General features: G+C 39.8%; 2 protein-coding genes across 5 annotated transcripts; one reads left to right on the top strand and one right to left on the bottom strand.

Moving 5' to 3' along the window:
• Positions 1-348: 348 nt before the first annotated feature.
• On the bottom strand, positions 349-14,371 carry tmbim6 (transmembrane BAX inhibitor motif containing 6). Of its 3 annotated transcripts, none has more exons than XM_012957031.3 (10): positions 13,956-14,153; positions 8,010-8,095; positions 6,355-6,463; positions 5,757-5,877; positions 4,912-4,960; positions 4,723-4,820; positions 4,547-4,626; positions 3,936-4,036; positions 3,138-3,213; positions 349-2,475 (listed from the first exon to the last, which is right to left on the bottom strand). In XM_012957031.3, exons 2-10 carry the CDS (start codon positions 8,063-8,065, stop codon positions 2,452-2,454), a joined length of 714 nt encoding a protein of 237 aa, XP_012812485.1. In that variant the 5' UTR covers positions 8,066-8,095; positions 13,956-14,153; the 3' UTR covers positions 349-2,451.
• Positions 14,372-17,176: 2,805 nt separating this feature from the next.
• atg101 (autophagy related 101) lies at positions 17,177-23,802 on the top strand. Of its 2 annotated transcripts, none has more exon segments than NM_001016820.2 (4): positions 17,177-17,225; positions 17,525-17,612; positions 19,032-19,326; positions 22,455-23,203. In NM_001016820.2, coding segments are annotated over 2 exon segments (657 nt in total). In that variant the 5' UTR covers positions 17,177-17,225; positions 17,525-17,612; positions 19,032-19,074; the 3' UTR covers positions 22,860-23,203.
• The last annotated feature ends 485 nt before the right edge of the window (positions 23,803-24,287 follow it).

The following is a 24,287-nucleotide window of genomic DNA, read 5'->3' as shown; positions in this document are numbered from 1 at the left end:
TTTTACCAATAATGCAGCATTTTCAAATAATTCTAGTGCATTTGCAGTAAAGCTTTGTAAATGAGCCCTATTTCTAAATTTCATCAGCAGGAGACATTGTTATGATTAGTGCAGATGCAGAATGTCCATCAGACTGTTACAGCGCAGTGTCACTCTGGGACTCAAAAAAAGACACTCACCATCTGAACCAATTTGATTTTGCCACCCTTACTTTTCATGGGCTGAGGGAGATTGAGTTGTTATTGTGATGTATACAGCACATAGCGTGCCGCTGTTGACCAAGTCTGAAATTACATCTTTACTCTTGAGAAATGACTTTACGTGGGAGGAAAACGCACAGGCCTGAAGCATATTTAATACATTGTTAACGTTTTATTTTGTTTGTACAAATTAATTCATATTTTTGTATTTTTCAATCAAAAAAAAAAAACTTTCACTGTGTCACAGTTGTCTCTACAGCAGATCACTGTACTCCAAAATAAAATGATGATTATGAAAAATTGTTAGAAATCTTTCACATAGTTTTCATCTTTGAGAAGATTCTTGGCACGGTTTCTAAGGAGCTGGCAATATCCCCATGAGCATGCAAAAGATAAGGGACAAGTAACACTTTTATATCATCATCTGCAAAAATCTTATCTCATTAGTTAGAACAATCCAAGCAGTTAGTAAAGGAGGAGCTGAATCCCGGTTATAACAATCACATTTTTAGTGGCAGTTAAGCCCCCCCTCTTTGCAACAGTAGCTAAACGAATAGGGCTTGTACTGAACATATTTTTAGCCTATTGCTGTATTAAGAAAATCTGTATGTTTTTTATTTAAACAGGCACATTCTGTATGTCTGACAACACAAAAAAAACCCAAAACAAATCAGTAGTCCACTGGAAAGCCCTCTGTATAATTAGCTACTTCTTATCACAACACCCTAATATAGGCTGGGTTTGTTTATACAGAGGTCTCTCACTGGACTGCTTGTTTTTATTGGTCTTGAAGAACCAGAAGTAAATTATGACTTTGCTTTTTAAATGTTGCCCTATTTAGTCAAGAAATTAAATACATACATTACTTCAGTACAAGCCCTATTGACTGCAATCATGTAGAAAAAGAGGTTATACTGCCCCTTTAATGGTAAAAATCCATGTTCCTATCCTAGGAAAAGATAACAAAAGTGACCTTTCCTATATACAAAGTTCAGCACATCCAAGGGGGAAAAAAATCCTCACAGTAGTTTAGTACCACATTACTTTATTTACCAACCCAGAATTCCTTCATTCAGTAAGATGTAAAAACTGCCAGGTCAGAATTGGTTGTCCTTTGTTCTACTACACACACACATATTGCAACTAAAGCCTATATTTTTAAGCTACATACGCTTTCACTATAAAATCCTCATGACAATGACAGAGGCCACTACTGCTTCACATGCCTTATACAAAGACAATGTACATGGGTAAAGAGTTAATGTTCATAGGACAAAAACAAAATTGCCCAGTGTGACTTTGTCTTAATTGCAGAAAAAGGGATATTTACATAATCTACACAATATGCAAAACCACTAGTAATAGTTTTGAGAATACTTTTGGATCGAGATTAGTCTTCCCACATCAGGTTAATGGAAAGATGGTGAGTGCGATTGTTACCTGTACTGGTAAAAGGGCAAATTGTGGCAAATTAGATAAATCAGAATATGTATGAAGCAAGTATAAGAAACTTTAACTCTAACAACTGGCACTTCTAGGTAGGTACATATTTCCTTATCGTGATGGCAATTTAATCACTAAAAAAACAGAAGAATAGCACAGAGCAGTTCTAGAATTGCAAATTCATTAAGCAGATGATGGGTATCTCTTATTGGACATTTATCTGGTAAATCAGAAGATAAAAGGGCCCCATGTTTACTATTTCAGGTGTAACTGGATATAGTTTCATTTGTAAAGGAACAAGTTCATCTGAAATATCACCGATAGCTCTGTATTACAGCAGAAAAAAGTTTCCACTGTGCATCATTCTGTTGCCCATGTTTTGGTACTGGGAAACCCTTTTAGAAAACGTCAAGATGTAGCAAATATGGTGGAATTTGCAGAGGCAACCCATTTGGTACAGCCAGAAGAAAGAGACCAAACAATATAATGCAAGCCAAATGTCATCATATAACAATTAATAGAAATACTATTCATTTTAAGAAATTATACCCAAGCTCTGTCTTCAGGAGCAACACAGTGAATATATTTTCAGGGGAATAAGACCATGGGCCACTGAATGTTATTTCTAAAGATGATGCCAGACAGTGTCAGTAAACATGAGACTTTTGAAGGTACAATAAAATGTACAAAAGACAACAGAGTGATTCCCAAGCGTTTCATTATACCATAGGAAACAAAACCATCAGTAAGAAATGTATGAAAACCCAAAACAATGCCAGCCACACTATGGGGGAGGAGCCAGTCTGCTTTACTTCCTCTCTTTCCTTTTCTCCTGCAATAAAAAAAAGAGTCATAAATCATTATTTATGTTCAAACCATATTCATCTGAAGAAGTGAATGAAACTACCTCTTTAAATGTCTTTATATTTTACAAGGGAATGTAGATCACTTTACAGCAGGACAGAAATTACACCACTAAGAATATCTTATATTATAAATCCTCCACAGACAGACCTTAATTGCCCCCCTGAAGAGTCTATTAGATGGAAAAGTGACCCTCTCTAGTGCAGCGGAGTTCATAGACGCCATCTTCTGGATCCTCCTTTTTCATTTTGCGACGGACTTTGCTTTTTGACGCATGTGCAGTTGGAGCTAGTCCAGGAACAACTTCAACTGTGCATGCACCAGAAAGCTCAATGTCAGTGAATGTGCCAGATGGCCAAATGTGCCGCAAATGGCACCTGGTAACTCCACTGCGCTACTCTGCATCTATAGGTCAGCTTTCCAGACAGGGACACTTTTTTCATCTAATAGATTATGCAGGAAGGAAGCAGGGAGAGGGGCCAATAATGTGCATGAGGGGGGGGGGGTAAGTTTTCCTTTAAAGCCCAAAGACTGCCAGTCCACATTATATAGAGCTAGTTATATATTAAACTGTTTTGTGTTCAAACAAATGAACAAACTGAAAAAAGAAGTGTATCATTTGAAATATACCTTCTCATTCATTGCCAGGATTACCATGAGCTTTCTGAAAATGGTGATGAAATCCAAAAACAGGTCGACACAGTGCCTAGAACAGAGAAAAGGACAATTATTTATAGGAAACTTGTGAGGCACAAATGGTCACAAGGTCAGTTTGTTCCTTTCTTTGTAACGTCTTCCCCTAGACTAAAACAAAGGTTTAAAGGCACCCCTTTATCACTTGTATTAGTACTGCTGGCCAGTCACCTACTGCACTGATTATACTATATGATTATGGATTTAGAAAGCAATGAATTTTATGCAGCTGTTCTTTTCAGGTAAATCAAGTATACTTCCATGTCTAGGAGATGTGTTAAAATGTATTGTTTGGTAAACCCAACTAAAAATTTGTCCACTGGAGAGCACTTTACATTTAAATGTATTTTCTGCTCCAGCAGCTTCCAGAGTTAAAAAAACTGTAAATGTCAATACTGTCTGTTGTAGGCCTAAAATATGGTAAAAAACCACATGTGCTTTAAGCCAAAAGGATCAGGTGCAGATATTGGCCGGCATCTTAGCCATTCTTCAGTGAGCTTGAAGTCTACTGGCCTGTATATGGACTCTCAATGATGGGATCCATGACTGCTCTCTAACTGGGGTTTGCCCAAATATTGAGAAAAAAGTGAGAAAATCCCATTCACCAGCAAGTCTACTGACACCATTTAATATATGGTAAGCATATGTAATTTGAAAATTACTTGACAGATATCAATGGGCCAAACATGAAATATGGGTTCTGATACTTAAAAAAAAAAAAAAAAAACAACCTACCAGACATAATCTTTATCTCCTTGTTCAGCTTTCTCTATAATAAGCTGAGTATCAAACAACACGAAGCCACACATAACCAGCAGACCAATGTACATGTGCATCTGAAATGGAGAAGCATGATCATAATTACACAATGAAAGAAAAGGCTAAATTACAACTAGTCTGAAAAATATAAATAATTTGTTTCTAAGGTGAAACTCATAAATACTAGGCTTCGGTTAGATATTTCTGTGTTCTCCTTGCAAAAGAAAAGGACAAACGCTTCCCACCAGAGATTCTAGGAATAATTTCTTGATCTTCTCCTGCTCCCCCCTCCCATAAGAATTCACTACCCCCTCCCATCAGAATGTGTGATCTTTGCTACGATCCCTAGAGCTGCAGCAGGAAGCTAGGGGAGACCATGCTAAAATGGCAACTGCAATATTAAACAAACAGAGGGAACTTCTAGGGCTCTTTACTCGGGTATGGTAAAGCTTTCTACAATATAAATATAGCATTCTAGGTGCCACTAGGTGGCTAATCTATTGGCAGTAAAATGCCAAAATGACTTTCCTTCTCCTTTAAGACAGATATCTGAAGAAATGTTGCCAAAACATTGGAAAATTATTTACTTTGAATAGCAGAACTGATCCAACAAGCAAGTTCACCAAAGAAGAAAGAAGCAGCAGGCTAAGAGCAGACATCAAAATACCTGGGGGAAAAAAAAAACAAAAATGGCACATCATATAATGCCCTGAGTGCACATTTTATCTGTGCTCTTATACAAAACATATTATATAGTGCTTACCTCCCAAGAACAGGAAACTGCGCCTTTGTGCATAGAGAGCACTGAGTGAAAAGCAGATGAAGATCATGGCAGTGCCCAGAAAAGCAGTAGGAATGATGCTGTGTTAAAACATTAAAAATACCATTAGCCAACTCCAAATCACTTTTTTATTTGTAAGGGATGTGAAATATTTAACAACAAAGCATATACCTGGGGTTAATGGCGATGCACAAATTCAAAGCTGGACCCAAACCAATACCTAGGTGGAGACAAACAGCCAAATATGTATAAAAAGTAATGATTTTGCACTGTTTTGTACAGCTTATATTACCCATAAATAGTGCTCTTGTTTTATGTACCAGAAGAAGCAGCTATGAGGAAGAAGGTTGTATGAGAAAAAAGTGGAGAGCTGAAGAGAAGAAGCAGATATGCATTTTCACTTGAGGATCATAAAAAATGCAACGTAAGAATATATAGAAAATCAGCAATGGAGGAAAAGTGTTATGAAATAATTGGTAAAACTGTAAGCTCTTTTATGCAGGGCTCTCTCTACCTCCTATAATGGTTATTTTTTGTATGCAATTGGTTCAAAGTTCAGTGTATATAATCCTTTATTATACAGCACTGCAGAATATGTTAGGACATTATAAATAAGTGCTCATAATAAGGCAGCCAAGAGAATTTTGGCTACAACAGGGGAAGTCTTGCTTGGAATGTCAGAAACAAAGGTTGTTAATGGGTTTTGTGTATATATGGTGTCTGCACATGGATAGTTTGTGACTCAGCATATATATGCATGACTATGTAACTAAGCATTTAGACTTGGGCCTTACTTGGAACACCATAAAACTTTATAAATTCTGTCCCTATTTCACTGATTGTTAAAGTAAGCAGGGCTGGCAACTGCCCGGGGTTTCTTTCTGGCTCACAGAGAGGCTGTTATTTGCTTTATGGTGGGCAATTTCATTACATGGAAGACCAATCTAAAAAAATTTAAAGGGCATTTTTTGAGGGAAAAATATATTCATTATTATAATAAACTCTAACCTACTTACCTGAAAAGAAGGCAAATCCAGCAAGAATTCCTAGACGCTTTTTCTCACTTTCATAAGTGTGGGGAGTAGACATCAGCCAGATCATCATTCCAAGAGAGCCGGCGAATGAGAGAAAGCTTCCCTGTTTGCAGAAAGGACATTAGATCTTAGACAAGGATAAATATAATCCATCACCTATCTGTTAAAGCTTGATCTCCTGCAAAGAACATTTTGCAGTATGACCATTAGTTAAGCAGATAATATCATCACTAAGGGTACTGGCATACGGGGAGATTAGTCGCCTGCAATTAATGTTTCTTACCGGCAGCAACTAATCTGCCCAGAGTCCTTCCCCACCAGCAATAAAGCAAATCACCAGAGTGAATACATATGCAGCACTTCATATTTCCAAAGTAGCCCAAAGTTTCCGCAAGAGGCAACTTTGAAAAAACAAAGTGACTTCCCCACTGCCAATTTATATTAATGCCTGTGGGGAGGAAACCATGAAAGTTTTGATGCCTACAGACAAAATGTTCCTTTGCCCTTTAAGTAGACCTCACATATAAAATCCCTATACACCTCTTATATTACAAGGAATGAAACAGTAGCTTCTCCTTACCTGCAGAAACTTGAGGACCACATTCACATAGGCACCAGCGGCAGCCACCAACATGCAAATAGCAAAACTGGAGTATACCCTTTTCAGGTGTTGTTGTGTGGATGAGGAGCTAACACACAAAATAACATAAAAGAACATTAATTTGGCACAGAAGCATACCCACGGTTTGTACAATAAACAAGACAAAGAACAGTATAAGATGAATTCACAGTTTAAATATTTATCTGTTAGGCAAAGGGCACACAGAGTGTTGGCTCCACTGCCCTTAGCCTGCGTTTTTCTACAAACTGTGAGAAGCAGATCCACTCCCTTCCGCAGCTCCGTGTATCTGCGCTGAAAAGCACAGGTTCCACTTGATCGCAGGTACACAGAGCAGAGTAGAGGTCGGTCCAAAAAAGCAAAAGGCAGGCATTTTTTGGCTAACCTCTATTCCATGTACCAGCACTCAAGTGGAAGCTGTACTTTTCAAGATAAACAGAGCTGCAGAAGAAAGTGATCTGCTTCTCTCAGCTTGCTTTGTGCCCTTAGGCACAAGCACCTAACAATTACATCTATTAAAATGGCATTAACAAATGCTTATGCCTAGCTGTGCAACTGAAGTGTATTGCCATGTCCTATCATTTACCTCCCAATATTTGTACCTCAAGTATTTGCCCCTAAATTATGCACTGACTGTGGTAAGTGCAAATATGCTAGAATTGTGGCATAGAATGCTTCACTGTGGGTAAAAATGGCAAATATTTAGAAACGTTTACATAATGGCAAAATCAGACATGCTTACATTGTAAATACGTTAATTGCAATTGTGTTCTTGTTTTCTGTCATGCTTGTTATTCTACCTTTCCAAAAGAACATTCTAAAATCTATCAGTTACAACAATGTATCCTCAAGGCTGTTTTCCCATGGCAGAATTAAGAGCAAAAACCACCTGCACTTCTTACTACTGACTTAAATGGGAAGTGTGTGACACAGCAAGTATAGATTGTTATTTGGCCAAAAATTCTCAAGCAAGCTGAAAACCATCTGTACCAATATAGTCAACCAGAAAAGGCACTAGTAGTTAATGCCACCTGTTTGCTTGCAGACAGGATGGAATAAATAGGTGGGGGCCATACCACTTTCAGGTTTGAAATAGGCCAATAAAAAGCTAATGAAAATCACAAAATAAATTTTCTAGAAGTGTCTAGAAGCCAATTTTAGTTGGACTTCCCCACAAAGTTAGAGAACTGCACAGAACTCACTGATAATAAAATCTAGTGGCAACGTTAAAAAAAGGAGATATTATAGGATAGATGTAGAGGACTAGCAAAATTACAACAAGGCTAATATACATTTACTTAAAAATATGCCACAAGTATAAGTCCTTTTTGTTTATGACAACTATTGGGTATACTTAGTAGAAACCCAAGGTGAATGCATGTTACATGGAAGGGGACAGTATCTGTTCTTACTACAAGAAAAGAGAACATACTGATCAAATCGATCAAATCCATACTAGTCTATATCTGGGGAACTTTCTGACAATAGCTCACACCCACTGCATTTATTTATACCAGAATACTGTTATACGAAACAACTGAATGCAAACTAAAACTCTATCTCAGAATGCATGAACAGGAGAGAATTATAATATCAGTAGGAAATTGTAGGCTTACATGTGGGAGAACTTGAGGAGAGCATTAAAGTTGATATTTCGGTCCAGGAAATCCATTGTGGGCAATCTAGTGGGCTGCACACGCTCCTAGTGAAACAGAGGAAAACAACATTTAGTAGATACCGGCTCTGTAGGATTGAAATCCAGCCATCTGTAGATTCACTTGGGCTGTGCAGAACATCAGTGTAACCTGAGCATCCCCAGGCTGCTGATTAGGATCGCATCAGCCAAAGGATTATGTCAATGCTCATGTACGGATGCCTATTTAACTGTTTTGCTACTGCATATTTTTTTTTTTTGCAGTCAAACAAATATAATCATTTAATATCAAAACTGGAAAAAAAAACCTTAAAAATAAAAAAAACTTAAATTGGCTTAAGCAAATATGTATTCTACTTTGAGTGAAGTGAACGTACCTCACAGATCAAGCGAGCTGAATGCACTGATGGTTTCTACTGTGTCAGAGGTGACTCAAGAATTCTGAGGCACCACCTGGGACACCTTGATCTAGATGGTGCAATTATTGCAGTCTGTTACAGGGAAACCAGACTTGATAGTTTTTCCCAAAGGGGAAAACTGCGTGTTGTCAGTATGCAGAATCCACCCCACTGCAATCATTAACACCCATTATGATTTCCCTTGGCAACAACTAGGGAACTTTCACATACAGCAGTTACATAGTTAAGTTGGATTGAAAAAAAGTCCAAAGTCCATCAAGTTCAAGCAGAGGAATGAGAAATTAATAGTAATGATTAGTACAAAATAAATGGGGGGTTCACAAGAAGGTAAAGACTAAACACTGAAACATGTTTAAATGAAAGCAGAGATTTATAAAAATCATCCTTCATCTGTTGTATTCAGACACCAATGCCTACGGAATGTATATATCTGAGCAGGATCTGCCATACTGCTTGTCCTATCTACGGCACAGGCAGTGTAGATAGTCTGGCAAAGGGAGGAGGGCTGATACAAGATGGGGAAGGTTGCAGAGAGAAGAAATTGGAAAAAGGACAGTGATGTAAAGGGGTTTGGGATAGGGGGACTGTGTAGGGGAAAAGGCTATGGGAGGGGACCGGTACTAAGGAGGAGCATTAAATATAGACAGGACATTGGTAAACTATATGCAGAATGGATATATGATGGGGTTAATTGGGGAAGGGATGTTAAAATAATTGCCTAATGGAACTCTGACAATGGGGAGGGAGCATGCAGTATACTGATTTGGGGGAAGGGTGCCCTAAAATGTACATCCAAGGAGTATCAGGATGTATGGTAACTGTACAAGGAAGTTTAAAGGGATACTGTCATGAATTTTATGGTATACTTTTTATTTCTAAATTACACTGTTTACATAGAAAATAATTCACTCTACCATTTAAAATGTTATTCTGAACCAACAAATGTATTTTTTTAGTTGCAATACTGGTATGTAGGCACCATCTCAGTGCACTGAGTCTGAGCTTTCAGAAGGAGCCAGCGCTACACATTAGAACTGCTTTCAGGTAACCTATAGTTTTTCCTACCCCCATATAACTGGAGGAGTCCCAAGCCAGACTTGGATTTCTTACTATTGAGTGCTATTCTGATATCTACTGGGAGCTCCTATCTTGAGACTTTCCCATTGTTCTGCAGATTGGCTGCTGGGAGGGGGGATATCACTCCAACTTGCAGCGCAGCAGTAAAGTGTGACTGAAGTTCATCAGAGCACAGGTCACATGGCTTTGGCACCCTAGGAAATGAAGAATATGGATAGCCCCATGTGAAATTCCAAAATAAAATATAAAACAAATTGGTTTGTGTTTTTAAAAATGGATTTCGATGCAGGATTCTGCTGGAGACGCTCTATTAACTGATGTCTTTTGAAAAAAAGATGTTTTGCCATGACAGTATTCCTTTAAGCAAAATGAGAGCTCCCATGTTCCTTAGACTTAAGCTAGCCATACAAGTTGACATTTGCTTGTTTGATGATGTCGCTTAATTTGGCCACCCATGTGCTGAGCCTAATTAGGCATATCTGTGGGCATCCTAATAAGGTCCTGCATTTAATAGGATTCTTAAACCTGCCTGATATCTGACTGATTTTCAGCCAGATATTGATCTGGAACATGGTCAGGAGGCCACCCTAGATGGGTCAATAAGCAGCAAACTCAGCCTGGAGGGTTTGAAACATCAGCTTATATTGGCCTTATATTGGGCATGTATGACAAACTTGTCACAAGTGGCTTGGAAATGCTTGAAACCACCCATTTCACCTCTTGATGACTTAAATGGAAACTCACTAAAACTGCGAGTAGGACTGACGCCAGGCAGTTTTGATTGAACTGATTAAGGCACAAGCAGAACAAACTGCTCTTTGTGAGGTTAGTATTAGAATCTTTAGGTTCTTTGCTTTAATGGATTCTATATAGGACTAGCAATCTGTGCCACTGTCTGATGGGATGGCACAATTACTTCTCTAAAGTCCATAAGCTGCATTGTTTAAGTGGTTCCTTTTGAGGTCACCTAGATTTTCCCCTTCAGAAGCTTCTTTAGTGCCACTCACACATACAACACCCTGTTTATAGCCACAGAAAGAGTCCAAACGTACTACAAACAGACTTTAAACTTACTTTCCAGCTTCTCTTTACCTCATTCAGTTAATAATTGACTAACTCTCAACTGCTCTGACATGCAACAGTTCTCCAACTTTCCATTCTTTCAAATTCCAATCTAATGTAACCACTTAACTAAAAAACACATAATGACTAAGGGGAATCAGAGCGCTTTGTTAGGCTAAAGGCACATGTAGCTTTTTACCTACCACACCCCCAATCGCCCCATATGGGCCTTGACAGGAGCTGAATCTGCCTGTCACTACAAACATGGCAGATTTCAGCCTGAAGAGCTCATTTGGGTGAACTTGCCAAGCAAGCCAACATAAGTGCTGTGTCGGACAGGACACCAGAGAACATTCTGATATCCATGGCCCACTCTTACAATAATCAGACAGAGTGCCAAATGGTATAGAGGTTATATATAGGCTTACAGTGAAAATAAGAAAGAGCTGGTGGGAATTTTACAAGAGTTGTGGGAAGTTATAGCGAACCCACCGGGCAGACAATGGCAACTTAGGTACTGTTACAACTGAAGGTTTTAGACCTTATTACCAGAGGGCCATACCCTGAAACCTGCCATCCTAGACATACCCTACAGAGAAATATACATATATGTATAGAAGCTTGCTTTGATATATGAAAATTGCTGCCATTTTATTTTCAATATCACTGTGAGACAATCTTGCCAGGGCACTTGATTTGCTGACCTTCATGGATAACCCCACAAGTCTGCATATTCAGGCAAACTACTAGGCCCTCTAAAGGAGGATTAAGAGAATAAAACCTATGTAAATCAGTTAAACTATATTAGCATATTGACTGTAATATTATAATACATACACATAACCCTAACCACCAAAGCAGTGAAATCTAATTAGTATTTTAAAATTAAACTTTAGAAACCATTACAGCGAAGCAAAATTCTATTACCAGGGTTGTTAGCCTTTAACTTTAGTATGCTAAATACACCTTAGTAACTTCTACTTTCCATTTCCTTTTATTACCTTTTCCAGCTTTCAATTGGGGATTACTGACCACAGAAGGGAAAACAATACTGGTTTGGGAGGCTACTATTTTATTGTTACTTTTTATTACTTATCTTTCTATTTAGGCCTCTCCTATTCATGTTCCTATTTCTCATTCATTGCACTGGACTCCAGCAAAAAAAAAAAACTAAAATAACAAAAACAAACAAACATGATACAGTATACCTATAGGCACCAATAACACTTAACTAGAGAAGGAAATGCCTTCTGATACTGTTTATTTTAAACCAGGCAGATTTCAGCCACTACTACATGACTATTAGTCTAGCAAACATCTAAAGCTTACTTTCATTTTACAAGATCTACTAACAATTTATCACACAACTTTTCTTTCATCATGTTACAGAAGAGGCAGGAAAAAGAAACTGGTTACATTACGAGATGGAATTACCCATTGTGTCCAACACACCTGTTTAAATCTGTGTTCCACTGGCTTCAAAAGAATGGCTACTGATGCAAAGAGCTGAAATTTCTAAATGTTAAAGGACTGTACAAAACGTAATTGGAATTCCCCCTTAAAATGCAACTAAAAAAAAGTTTCATAAATAAAGGTATGGGGTCCCTTATCTGAAAAGTTCAAAATTAGGTGAAAGGCTGTCTCCCACAGAGTCCATCTTAAGCAAGTAAATATAGTTTTAAAAATGATTTCTTTTTTTGTATTAATGAATCCTTTTTGGTTTAATTTAATCTTTTCAGACTTTAGACACGGTGATCAAAATTAAGCAGATCCCTAATCTGAACACTCCAGGTCTTAAGCATTCTGAATAATAGATCCTATACCTGTATGCACATGTAATCTGAAATTATTCCCCATGTCACCCTTTTATTTCCTACAAACGAAATTTAGTGTGGTTCTAAATATATAGAAAATCCTGCAAAACCTCCATCCAGCACTCCTACTAAAGAGAATGCATAGCAATGGGTAAATCTGCCCTGTTTGGTGGCGAAATGGCAACATTTTTCCAAAATACAGTTACTGCACGACTGACACCAGCACAACTTTTTAAGCTTTTCCTCACATCAAATACATTAAAGTCAATGAATTTTAATCGCAGTTTCCCAAAAAAATTTACAAATAGTAAAATGCAGAGTTTCTCAGCAAATCCATGTCTGGCTAAAAAATTCACTCATCACTCATAACAAATGCTAGTAGAACCAGTTTACAGATCCTTAGGGTTCAATTGCAAAATCTGTTATTCATGGGGGGGGGGCAGACTCAAAAGAGTCTCATGTCTTCAGGAACTCATGTAATTTTCGTTTACACATGGCAACAGCGGAGTGTTATTATTATGGATGTTACACAGAGAATGAAAATACCACCTATAGAGATTTCTATAACCAGCAGCAGGTTATAAAAATAAAACTGATCACAGAAAAAACACTTAAACCTATTATTTTTTTCAGGCAGCAGAGAAACAAATCCTACTGCTTTAAAACAAAAGAGCTCCCATGTAAAGTGGAAACCATTGAATATGGGGTCTTTAACCCAGTTCTGGTCCCCACAGAAAAACTGTTTAAATAACCAAATATATCTTAGTAAGTCTCTGCTAGAATGCCAATATCACATCCTTTTGTTATCTAAGGGCGATGAAACACAAGGAGATTAGTTGCCTGCGACTAATTTCCTCTAGAAGTGGTGACTTATGTCCTTAAATGCTTTCCTACTGGTGAGAATGTAAATCGCTGGTAGGAAAACATAAGTGTCACTTCAGCTTTCCAAATTTAAATAAGTGTCACTTCAGCTTTCTGAAGTTAAAATAAGTGTTTCTTTCCGAAGTTGCCTGAGGGTTCCAGGCCGCTAGTTGTTAGAGCCGAAACACTGGTTTATTTTCATATGGGTTTTTAATACATTTTTACCTTTTTCTGAGGTGTGCCATGTTTGTTGAACTTACTGAGAGTGTTCAGGTAGCTCCCCAGAGTGAGCACCCTCTCTAATTAATGTATCTTTTATGTGGTGTGCCATCCCAACACTTGTGGTCTGTGACACTGTGACTGAGCTGATTCCCCCCTACATAAATCAGGCTACTGTTCAACTGTAGCACTCAACACCCTCTCCAACTGGCGGGTTTAGTGGGGAAAGGCGCATCGCAAGGCAACTAGTTTTTCCTGTAGTGCAACCCTAACTCCAGAAACGCACTGTAGGTTCTGCATTCTTGCAACAATGATCTAGTAACGATGTCAGTGGCAGGAAAATGGTTGCAATTTTAGTACCTGATATAAGTCTCTCCTACAAACATTTACTTGGTACAAACATTTTGAAAGACGTAAACAGTCATTTATGTAGATGTGTCAACAGCAAAATCCTACCTTCTTCAGGTTGTAATAGGATATATACAGAGGAGCTCACACTGGTTTGGTGGGTTTCTTTGGTGCTGCAGCCACAGGTAGTAATGCCCTCACTCACTCACTCACTCACTCACATACACAGCAATGCACAATGATTATCTCACACACAAACATGCAAGCAGATTCAGCCCCCTCTCCCCACACTGACGCTGAGCCATTTTCTAACTCTCACATAGGGTCACGTGACTAGGCTTTGGCTCAGCCTCTGGATTAAACGAAACAATCAGCAGTTGCTGCGATCCTTTCGAGGTTTAAACTGGACACACTGTGTCAGCCTCATTTCATAGTATTATACGCTATGTCCTTTTCCTTTTAATGTATCGTTTCAAAAGAATAAAAAGCATCGTTTCAATCGTGTTTTACCTCTCAGAGATGTAATTATATCACAGCTGCTAAGATCCTCTCTGCTCAGTGTCTACGCGGAACTGAAGACTGGGAGGGTCCTTTGATTCTTCCACAGGAAGTGGTCATAACTGTAAATGACAATCAAGGCAGACAAAGCCCCGCCCCATTCCTCTCTATTCCCAGTTAATGGCATGGATAGATTGTTTATTGACGGTTGTTAGTGGAGCTACATGTTTCACAAAAAAAAATCCCTTCAACCTTAGACTAAGAACATTGATATAAGTGATTCAATAACAGCTACAGGGCCACCTGTACTATTGTGTGGGGCTGGCCCCCTGATTTTCACAGACCTTTCTTCCAATTTGGATGGAAGCAGAAGTGCTTTTAAAAAAATAATTTTGCTGTTGTGTAACCAGGGGTGGATTTTTGCTTTCAAAATACCTGATAGTAGAAATGACTCTGGACAGAAGCAGTTCTAGTTTTGTGAGCTGGAGCGCCTCTGACTCACTGGAAAAACATACTTTCCTGTCATTACCCAATAGCAAAAATAGAAAGGTGTTCCTCAAGCTGTCCCTAATAACTAGCTCCAGCCAAGAGGGCAGGTATTTCTTCAGAAGTGTTAACCTTTTCCAGGAGTTACCTGTCAAAAGTGGCAATTGCTCAGTTTTGGTAATTTACCCATCTAAGTATACGTTCAGAGCTGCCAACGTTAAGAGATGTCCCCTTAAGGGGGATCGATGCGGCGCATGCAGCGTGCTGCAGAACATTTTCAGAGAAGCTATAAGTGATTTCACACACCCCTGAAAGTGATGTGCATTTGCTCTTCAGAAGCCCCCGGATGCTGCCTCAGCATGCAAATATGCCCCATATGACATCACTAAATGTTTACTGCGCATACGTGCCAGGATTTAAAGGAAACCTGAAAAATCTAAAGAGTTTAAAAATTTGGAGAATGTGGTAGGATGAGGGGAGACCGGAGGGAGGGTGCAAAAAACAGGTAAGGACCTGTGCTAGGGTTGCCACTTGGCTGGTATTTTACCGGCCTGACCGGTAAAAATGATGCGTAATGCCAATGTTATTAATAGGAAAGAAAGTATCAATATCAATAAGCCACAAGTGAAATTTTCTGTGGCATGCCCAGGGGAGAGGGGGCTTGGACGGTCACAGGGTCGGCTGTATGAATAAATTCACTCAACCACAGCTTGTGGCAGCTAGTGAGTAAGGGAGCAAGCAAGCAGAGCATGAATGCACATACTAGTGTGCGTGAACACTGGGCCTGAGGTCTTCCACACCATCCCTTATGGTGACCTTGAAAAATTCCCTGCAAACTTTATGCCACTGCTTCCACCCAAGTCACCACTGGGGTTGCCACCTTTTCTGGAAAAAAATACAGGCCTTGCTATATTTTTAGCTAATTAATAATATTGGCATTAAGCATCATTTTTTCCGGCCAGGTGGCAACCCTAGTCTCCTTATTCACCGTGTATGCACACATCTAGCTCTGCTAAGTAACTTGAAACATTATTGGGGGAATGCAGTAAAGCAGGGATCCCCAACCTTTTTCACTCATGAGCCACAGTCAGATGTAAAAAGTGTTGGTGAGCCACAGAAGCATAAAAAAAGTTCTTTTGGTGCTAAATAAGGGCTGTGACTGCTAGCCTGCAGGAGGCTCTGCTTGGAGTAAAACTGTTTTGGTATAGATTGGGTTTACTTTGAAGGGTTGAACTTGATGGACTCTGGTCTTTTTTTCAACCCTATGTGTCTCTGTGCTTCCAAAATATGCCTCCAAGCCAGAAATTTAAAAATGGCCACCTACTTTGTGGCTACCGAGAGCAGCATCAAAGGGGGTGGTCAACGCTGGATTTGTTATCATGGTGGGGAAAAATCTTTTTAGGGGCCCAGCGAGCACAGCCTGCTCACACATCTGGCAGGCCCGTATGGGAGCTGGTGGGGAGCAGCCTAATTTTTCCCTATTTTTTTCTGTAAAAACTGTCCGGGAAAGGTGGAGTTTTGTGAAGCAGTCCCAGTCCCCTGGTGCCCCCCTCCCCCACGACCATGGGTCTGCTTTCTCTATTGTTATAGCATGTCTCTTATTATTATCCAATAGCAAATATTAGGTGGTGGCCCCAGGGCTAGGCCAAGATATCTGCTCCCATTCAGGAGCATGTGCGCTGATGAGCAGGGGTGGCGGGTTCAGAGAGCAAGTGATCTGCTAAAACTGATCCTCCAGGACAGGGAACACAGGCAGAAAAGGTACATGCCCAGCTCTCCCCCACCATTGCACCCTAGGCACTTGCCTCTTCTGCCTACCCCTAGTACCAGCCCTGGGTGAGCAGGTAGCCCTTAAGCTATAGAGTTGGCCACCTAGCAACCCTATCCACATCACAAAACTAGTACTGCTTCCACCCAGGGTTGAAGGCAGATGTTGTTTCAGCTGAAAGGGGCAGCTGGTCACAGCAGTACATAAGGAGGCAATCTTATTGCTTCGATTACATCAGTTTGCTGAATGTAAGGCTACAGGGAGTTGTAGCTGACAGCAGTCAACATAACTGCTGCTTTAGGGCCCATAGAACTACTGATTTAAAAGATAAGCAAATCCCATGGGTTACTATTCAGGAAAGAAGTTGTGGACATAAAAGTTCAGAGAATGGGGGCACAACAGAACTGTGGGAGAAGGAAAGTGCATCTCTGCTCGACACGATTAGCAGGAACAATCTGGAAAGAAACGCAGGGCGGGACTTGGGCTGCTATTGCACAGTTCTGACTGTCACTCACAGTTATGACCACTTCCTGTAGGAGAAAGAAAGGACACGCCCAGCTCTCATTTCCGTGTAAACACTGAGCAGAGGGGATCTTTCAGCAGCTGTGTTCTAATACATTTCTGAGGTAAAACGCTATTATACATTTAAAGTAATACATTTAAAGGTAGGGGGCATTTAATACTAGGAGAGAATAGGCTGACACACTATGTGTCTTTTAAACATATAAAGGATCGCAGCAACTGCTGATTGTTTTCATCCAGAAGCTGAGCTGCAGCCTGGTCACATGACACAGGGAGAGGGGGAGAGAGAAGGCAAATGGCTCTGCTTAAATACATGAATATGTGTATGTATTTACTGACCGTCTCTAATAAGCTAGAATGAAAAATGGCCTACTACTAATCAACAATATCTTTATCCTTGCAGAACAGAGAAATGGGCATCTTGGCTCTCTGGAAATGTGTGAAACTTTAACTTCTTCTTGTTCAGCAAGTATAAAGCACTTACAGCGCAGGTAAGTGCTTCCAACCTTTAACAGTCTTTATTATAGATGGAGTTTTGCAAGAGCCCATGTCCTGTCGAGGTTGAACTTGCTTTACTTTCCCTTGCTGGCAAAATACAAGTGTATTTGCACTGTTACTGGTTGTTGTAGTCATTGCTACCAGTGTCTGGAACAGGAATGATTATATAATCAGCAGGTAAACTGCTACTAAACTGCCACCTACACAGTCAGAGGGAGATCCCTGTCTTTATTTTAGTGATTCAAATAATAATGTGTCCCCAAGTAGGGAAATGTGAGCATATACCCCCACAAATTATAATAGAGGTACCATGAACACGATTTATAAAATTAGTAGAATAAACTTAAACATTCATAGGGTCATTTACAAAACCCTGTGTATGGTGCAAAGTGTGAACAAACAAACGGCAGATGTAAACTAACATGTTTTTCACACTTTGTAACCTGCCCTGGTACAAACTGAATAAGTGATTTTTGTTATTAGAGCAAACCAAAAGTTTCAAGGGTTTATTTACAAAACCCTGGGCAAGGAGCAAAGTGCAAAAAAAAAATTTGCCCTGTGGTGAGGAGCAGGTCTCTGATAAATATAGTGCTGGCTGTGTTTGGCAGTTCTGTATTCATGAGGGGCTGGCTGTGGGAAGCATATAGATGATTATCCCCCACATAGTTTCCCCCACAATACTTGACAGAATATTAGCATAAAACAAAAGAATATCTGTTGGCTACAACAAACATGTACTAAAGCAGCAAGGCTACTACAGACTCTAGAAATTCTAGTGAAACAATAAAAAGGCTTTAATTAAATGAAACATCGCTTTACATAGGTTTTATAAAGACCTGCAATGTAATTTAAAAAATTGTTATTTTTAGTATTCCAGTGTGGCTTTAGTATCCTCTGTAGTCAGGAAATAAAACATCTGTGTGCAAAGCTTAGATGGAACCTTGTTTTAGACCACCAAAAGGGGTAATAGAGTAAAGGTGGCCATACACGGGCCGACTATAGCTGCCGATATCGGTCCCTTGGACCGATTCGGCAGCTAATCGGCCCGTGTATGGGGAGAGCAGAGCGGCCTGGCCGACCGATATCTGGCCTGAAATTGGCCAGATCTCGATCGGCCAGGTTAGAAAATCTGGTCGGATCGGGGACCGCATCGGCTCGTTGATGCGGTCCCCGATCCGACTGCCCCATTGCCGCTCACATAATCCGATCGTCTGGCCCCAGGGCCAAACAATCGGATTATTATTTTTTTTACCTAAATGGTCCCCGATATCGCCCACCCGTAGGTGGGGATATCGGGGGAAGATCCACTCGCTTGGCGACATCGCCAAGCGAGCGGATCTGCTCGTGTATGGCCACCTTTAGGCTAGTTTCTACTATGTTATATCTAACATAAACATTATGAATATTTGCAGTGTTCTGAAGAGATATCAGGTATTGTGTGCTTAAGCTGATAAGATGAATTGCCGCTCTGAAGTGTTGGAAGTGTCAGTGGAAGGACGGCAAGTAGAGGAGGCTGTGTTGGCTGTACTCCACACCATATTGCTCCATCGTAGCACTGGAAAGTTTCACTACAAGAAGGAAGGTACCTACTCAATTGGCACAGTAGGGACTCAGGATATTGACTGTGACTTCATCGAGTTCACCTATGTCAGGGTATCATCAGAGGAGTTGGACAGAGCACTACACAAAGCTGTTAGTGAATTCAAGGTATGTATAACTGTACCGAAAATCTGTTCACTTATCCCAATATACTTTGGATCATGAAAGCAAGTTTACAATGTTAAAAACTTGACTATTTTGCTTTGTTACATTTTTTTTTTTTTTTAAATAATTTAAACTTTAAATGAACTTTTAGTATGATGTTGGGAATGATAACCTGTATTAGATCTTATTTTAAAATTATTTAGCATTTTTTTCAGAAGTACGCCAGTTTGGTAATTTAGTAGCTTACTGGTTGCTAGGGTCCACTTTACCCTAAAACCAAGGCAGCAGAGGGTTGAATGACAGATTTAAGGGCAATGGCATTAGTCGCCCACGGTTAATCTCAGCTACCACAGCAACTAGTCTCCCCGAAATGCCTTTCCACTGGCAATAAAGTGAATCGCCAGTGGGAAGGCATACGCATCACTGTATTTTCCAAAGTCGCACAATGTTGCCTGAGGAGGGAACTTTATGTAATATCGGAAAAACTAAGTGACGTGTATACCTTTCCACTGGTGATTCACTTTACTGCCAGTGTGGGAAGGCATTTCGGGGAGATCATTTGCCTGCAGTAGCAGAGATTTAACCACAGTCAACTAATAACCCCTTAAGCCATCAGCCTAAAAATGGCTGCTGGGGTCAGAAACCCTATTTGAAAAGTTGCTAAGCATAGGACATGTTTAGCATTCTAAGAGTTAATTTAAATGTGAATTACTTAAAGTAGGACAAAAAAATTTAAGAAGCAAGATTAGTTTTACTCATAGATGACTGGACCTTACCGAATTGTGATTAACAGGTTTTTTTTGGCTCTCAAGCTGGACCCCATGCTTTTCGCATACTGATTTTTCCCTTGCCCTTATACAGGTCCTTTTCAAAAAATTAGCATATTGTGATAAAGTTCATTATTTTCTGTAATGTACTGATAAACATTAGACTTTCATATATTTTAGATTCATTACACACAACTGAAGTAGTTCAAGCCTTTTCTTGTTTTAATATTGATGATTGTGGCATACAGCTCATGAAAACCCAAAATTCCTATCTCAAAAAATTAGCATATTTCATCCGACCAATAAAAAAAAAGTGTTTTTAATACAAAAAAAGTCAACCTTCAAATAATTATGTTCAGTTATGCACTCAATACTTGGTCGGGAATCCTTTTGCAGAAATGACTGCTTCAATGTGGCGTGGCATGGAGGCAATCAGCCTGTGGCACTGCTGAGGTGTTATGGAGGCCCAGGATGCTTCAATAGCGGCCTTAAGCTCATCCAGAGTGTTGGCTCTTGTGTCTCTCAACTTTCTCTTCACAATATCCCACAGATTCTCTATGGGGTTCAGGTCAGGAGAGTTGGCAGGCCAATTGAGCACAGTAATACCATGGTCAGTAAACCATTTACCAGTGGTTTTGGCACTGTGAGCAGGTGCCAGGTCGTGCTGAAAAAGGAAATCTTCATCTCCATAAAGCTTTTCAGCAGATGGAAGCATGAAGTGCTCCAAAATCTCCTGATAGCTAGCTGCATTGACCCTGCCCTTGATAAAACACAGTGGACCAACACCAGCAGCTGACATGGCACCCCAGACCATCACTGACTGTGGGTACTTGACACTGGACTTCAGGCATTTTGGCATTTCGCTCTCCCCAGTCTTCCTCCAGACTCTGGCACCTTGATTTCCGAATGACATACTTTGGACCACTGAGCAACAGTCCAGTGCTGCTTCTCTGTAGCCCAGGTCAGGCGCTTCTGCCGCTGTTTCTGGTTCAAAAGTGGCTTGACCTGGGGAATGCAGCACCTGTAGCCCATTTCCTGCACACGCCTGTACACGGTGGCTCTGGATGTTTCTACTCCAGACTCAGTCCACTGCTTCCGCAGGTCCCCCAAGGTCAGGAATCGGTCCTTCTCCACAATCTTCCTCAGGGCCCAGTCACCTCTTCTCGTTGTGCAGCGTTTTCTGCCACACTTTTTCCTTCCCACAGACTTCCCACTGAGGTGCCTTGATACAGCACTCTGGGAACAGCCTATTTGTTCAGAAATTTCTTTCTGTGTCTTACCCTCTTGCTTGAGGGTGTCAATGATGGCCTTCTGGACAGCAGTCAGGTCGGCAGTCTTACCCATGATTGCGGTTTTGAGTAATGAACCAGGCTGGGAGTTTTTAAAAAGCCTCAGGAATCTTTTGCAGGTTTTTAGAGTTAATTTGTTGATTCAGATGATTAGGTTAATAGCTCGTTTAGAGAACCTTTTCATTATATGCTAATTTTTTGAGATAGGAATTTTGGGTTTTCATGAGCTGTATGCCACAATCATCAATATTAAAACAAGAAAAGGCTTGAACTACTTCAGTTGTGTGTAATGAATCTAAAATATATGAAAGTCTAATGTTTATCAGTACATTACAGAAAATAATGAACTTTATCACAATATGCTAATTTTTTGAAAAGGACCTGTATTAGACTTTGTTGTGTAATACTATACATGGTGGTACATTGTTTTTCATAGTCCTATGAGCACGTGTTATCAGAACTGGCGTATGTGTTTTTAACTTCGCTTTGGTTCTAAACTTGATAGAAGTCTGTGTAATTTCTAAGTACATGTTCAAGCTGTTTAATCAGATAATCCCTGCAAACGGCTGCTCAGACTGCATTGACTTAAAAGTGCTAAGATCAGTGGCATTTGAGGAAACTCTGGATCGGTTAATGGGGAACAAAACACTCAGAATTGCTCCCTAATCACTTTGGTGGCCATTGCCTGGACTTGCATATGCTACTATTGCATGAGCCACAACTGCCATTGCCCTATAGGCTTAAGCCTTACATTTAAGGGTAATTAGTTTCACCACTACGAGCTGTTTTTAATATGTTTACTTTATTTAGAAATAGCTTTATTTAAACTGATTTCCACCCAATAATGGAACTTTCTTACTGACCCCACATCTGCCTTCCCTAACAGTTACTTACCATAGGTGTAGGTATGTAAATTGGGGACTTTCATTTAAGACTGGTACTGAGGTTTCCAACTAATACTTCAAATTGAGAGAACTGATTTGAAAATAAATTCTTATCTATGTTCACCTTTCAAGGTTAAAAAAGAAGCAGCTTGACTACCTATTAAAATAAACTCCACTTGTCATATTTTTAGGATGCTCTGCGGAATTCAGGAAGTGATGGGATTGGGCAAGTTTCCTTGGAATTCTATCAAAAGAAGAAATCACGATGGCCATTCTCAGATGAGTGCATTCCATGGGAAGTCTGGACCATCAAAGTTAATGTTGTTTCATTAGCCAATGAGCAGGAACAGCAAATCTGCAGAGAGAAGGTGGGAGAGAAACTTGGTGAAAAGATCATTAACATTGTGGAGGTCATGAACAGACATGAATACTTGCCAAAGATGCCAACACAGTCTGAGGTGGATAATGTGTTTGATACAAGTCTTAAAGATGTGCAGCCCTATCTGTACAAAATCTCTTATCAGATTACTGACTCACTGGGCACATCTGTCACCACTACAATGAGAAGACTTATAAAAGATACTTTGGCTCTGTAGAGCTGCATGCATTTAGTGGAGTATCCGGTTGGTGGACTTGGATCTTTTGTTTGTTTACTATCTAAATGGTTGATCTAGTATCCAAAAAAGATTCTATTTAAGAACTACCTTTCATGTATAAACGCATTATTTTCTTTCATGACATGCACTGATTATAAGTAATAAAGCCGATCCTGTACAGAACAACAACAACAAAAAAATAAGAATACTATTTTATTGGCAATTAAGAGATTGAGAGAATTCATTGTCTTGGACTAATTAGCTTGACATGTGCTCTTATTTTCTGGAAATGTATTACCAAGCATTAAAGAATACATTGCTGAGCTGATACCATGTAAACTAAATTGTTTTAAAGGATTTTTCTTTGAATAGCTTTTTGTTACTGGAGACTGTTATGTTTACAAAAGAAATCACTAGACCTAAGAGGGTATTAAAGATCTGTTTCATAGTTAAGCAATAGATCTCTGCTACCACGGGCGACTAGCCACTCCAAAATGCCTTTCCACTGGCAACAATAGGAGATGCCAGTGGCACATCCCTTCAGCTTTCCAAAGTCGCGCATAATTTCCTCTTGCAGGCAACTTTGCAATGTGTAGGGTTTTCCAACGGCAATTCCTATTTGGAAGCTGTTAGTCGCCCATGGTAGCAGAAAATTATTGCAGGTGACTAACTCGCTCTGTGGGACATAAGCCTAAACCTATAATTTCCCCCATAGCGTAATTAACTTACTCATGACATACTGACTGAAGTGCAAGGCTTTTTATTAGTGACTCATGCTGTTATGTGCTTCATATGTTTTATGTTAGACCCGAGAAATTACTGACTTACTTATACCTAGGCAATTTAATGAATTACAGTAGTTTAACCAACTAAATCATAAAATGCATTGGTGTGCATGGGGCATAACAATAAAGATGGCAGAGCTTTGATATTTATTACTTCATCACTAACACTGTTTGACTTCTATTTCACCTTGGACATGTAAATTTGAACCTAAAGTGGTATTGCTGTTATTGTCTAGCTGAGCCTATGCTGTGGTAGATTGTAATGAAGACAGTGTTGAAGGGAGCTTCAGGACAACAAGCTGTTGTATTCTTCACTTGCCATTGGCCTAGTGCTGTAATTTCTTGTATTCAGTAAAACTACAGTGGTGAAGATAAACAGTGTGAGCAGGGTTAGGAGTGATTGGGTGCCTTGGGGTGGTACTTAAAGGACAAAATGTTAGGCACCCCCAAGTGACTTAAATCGCTTACCTTGTACCCTGGGCTGGTGCACCTGTTAGGAGAAAACAGCACCAGCCCTGGGTACCTGGAGCGCAGTGCTTCCTCCTTCCGCCTTTGCTTTTGGAAGGACTAACGACAGGCGCATGCGCAGTAGAGTGAAAAGCCGACTTCTCTGTTAAAGCCGGAAGGAGGAAGCGCTGCAGCT

The sequence above is a fragment of the Xenopus tropicalis genome, chromosome 2, assembly GCF_000004195.4.
Source record: "Xenopus tropicalis strain Nigerian chromosome 2, UCB_Xtro_10.0, whole genome shotgun sequence".
Taxonomy (NCBI): domain Eukaryota; kingdom Metazoa; phylum Chordata; class Amphibia; order Anura; family Pipidae; genus Xenopus; species Xenopus tropicalis.
This window is presented reverse-complemented; position numbering and strand designations above follow the sequence as displayed.

What these genes read in the sequence shown, in the direction of transcription:
- tmbim6 (XM_012957031.3), bottom strand. Translation starts at nt 8,065, where the DNA reads ATGGATTTCCTGGACCGAAATATCAACTTTAATGCTCTCCTCAAGTTC. An exon ending in CTCCTCAAGTTCTCCCACAT is followed by an intron (nt 6,464 to 8,009) that starts GTAAGCCTACAA and finishes TTTGTGTGTTAG; the next exon opens with CTCCTCATCCACACAACAAC. An exon ending in TGCATCGCCATTAACCCCAG is followed by an intron (nt 4,821 to 4,911) that starts GTATATGCTTTG and finishes GTTTTAACACAG; the next exon opens with CATCATTCCTACTGCTTTTC.
- atg101 (XM_012957003.3), top strand. Translation starts at nt 19,075, where the DNA reads ATGAATTGCCGCTCTGAAGTGTTGGAAGTGTCAGTGGAAGGACGGCAA. An exon ending in AAGCTGTTAGTGAATTCAAG is followed by an intron (nt 19,327 to 22,454) that starts GTATGTATAACT and finishes TCATATTTTTAG; the next exon opens with GATGCTCTGCGGAATTCAGG.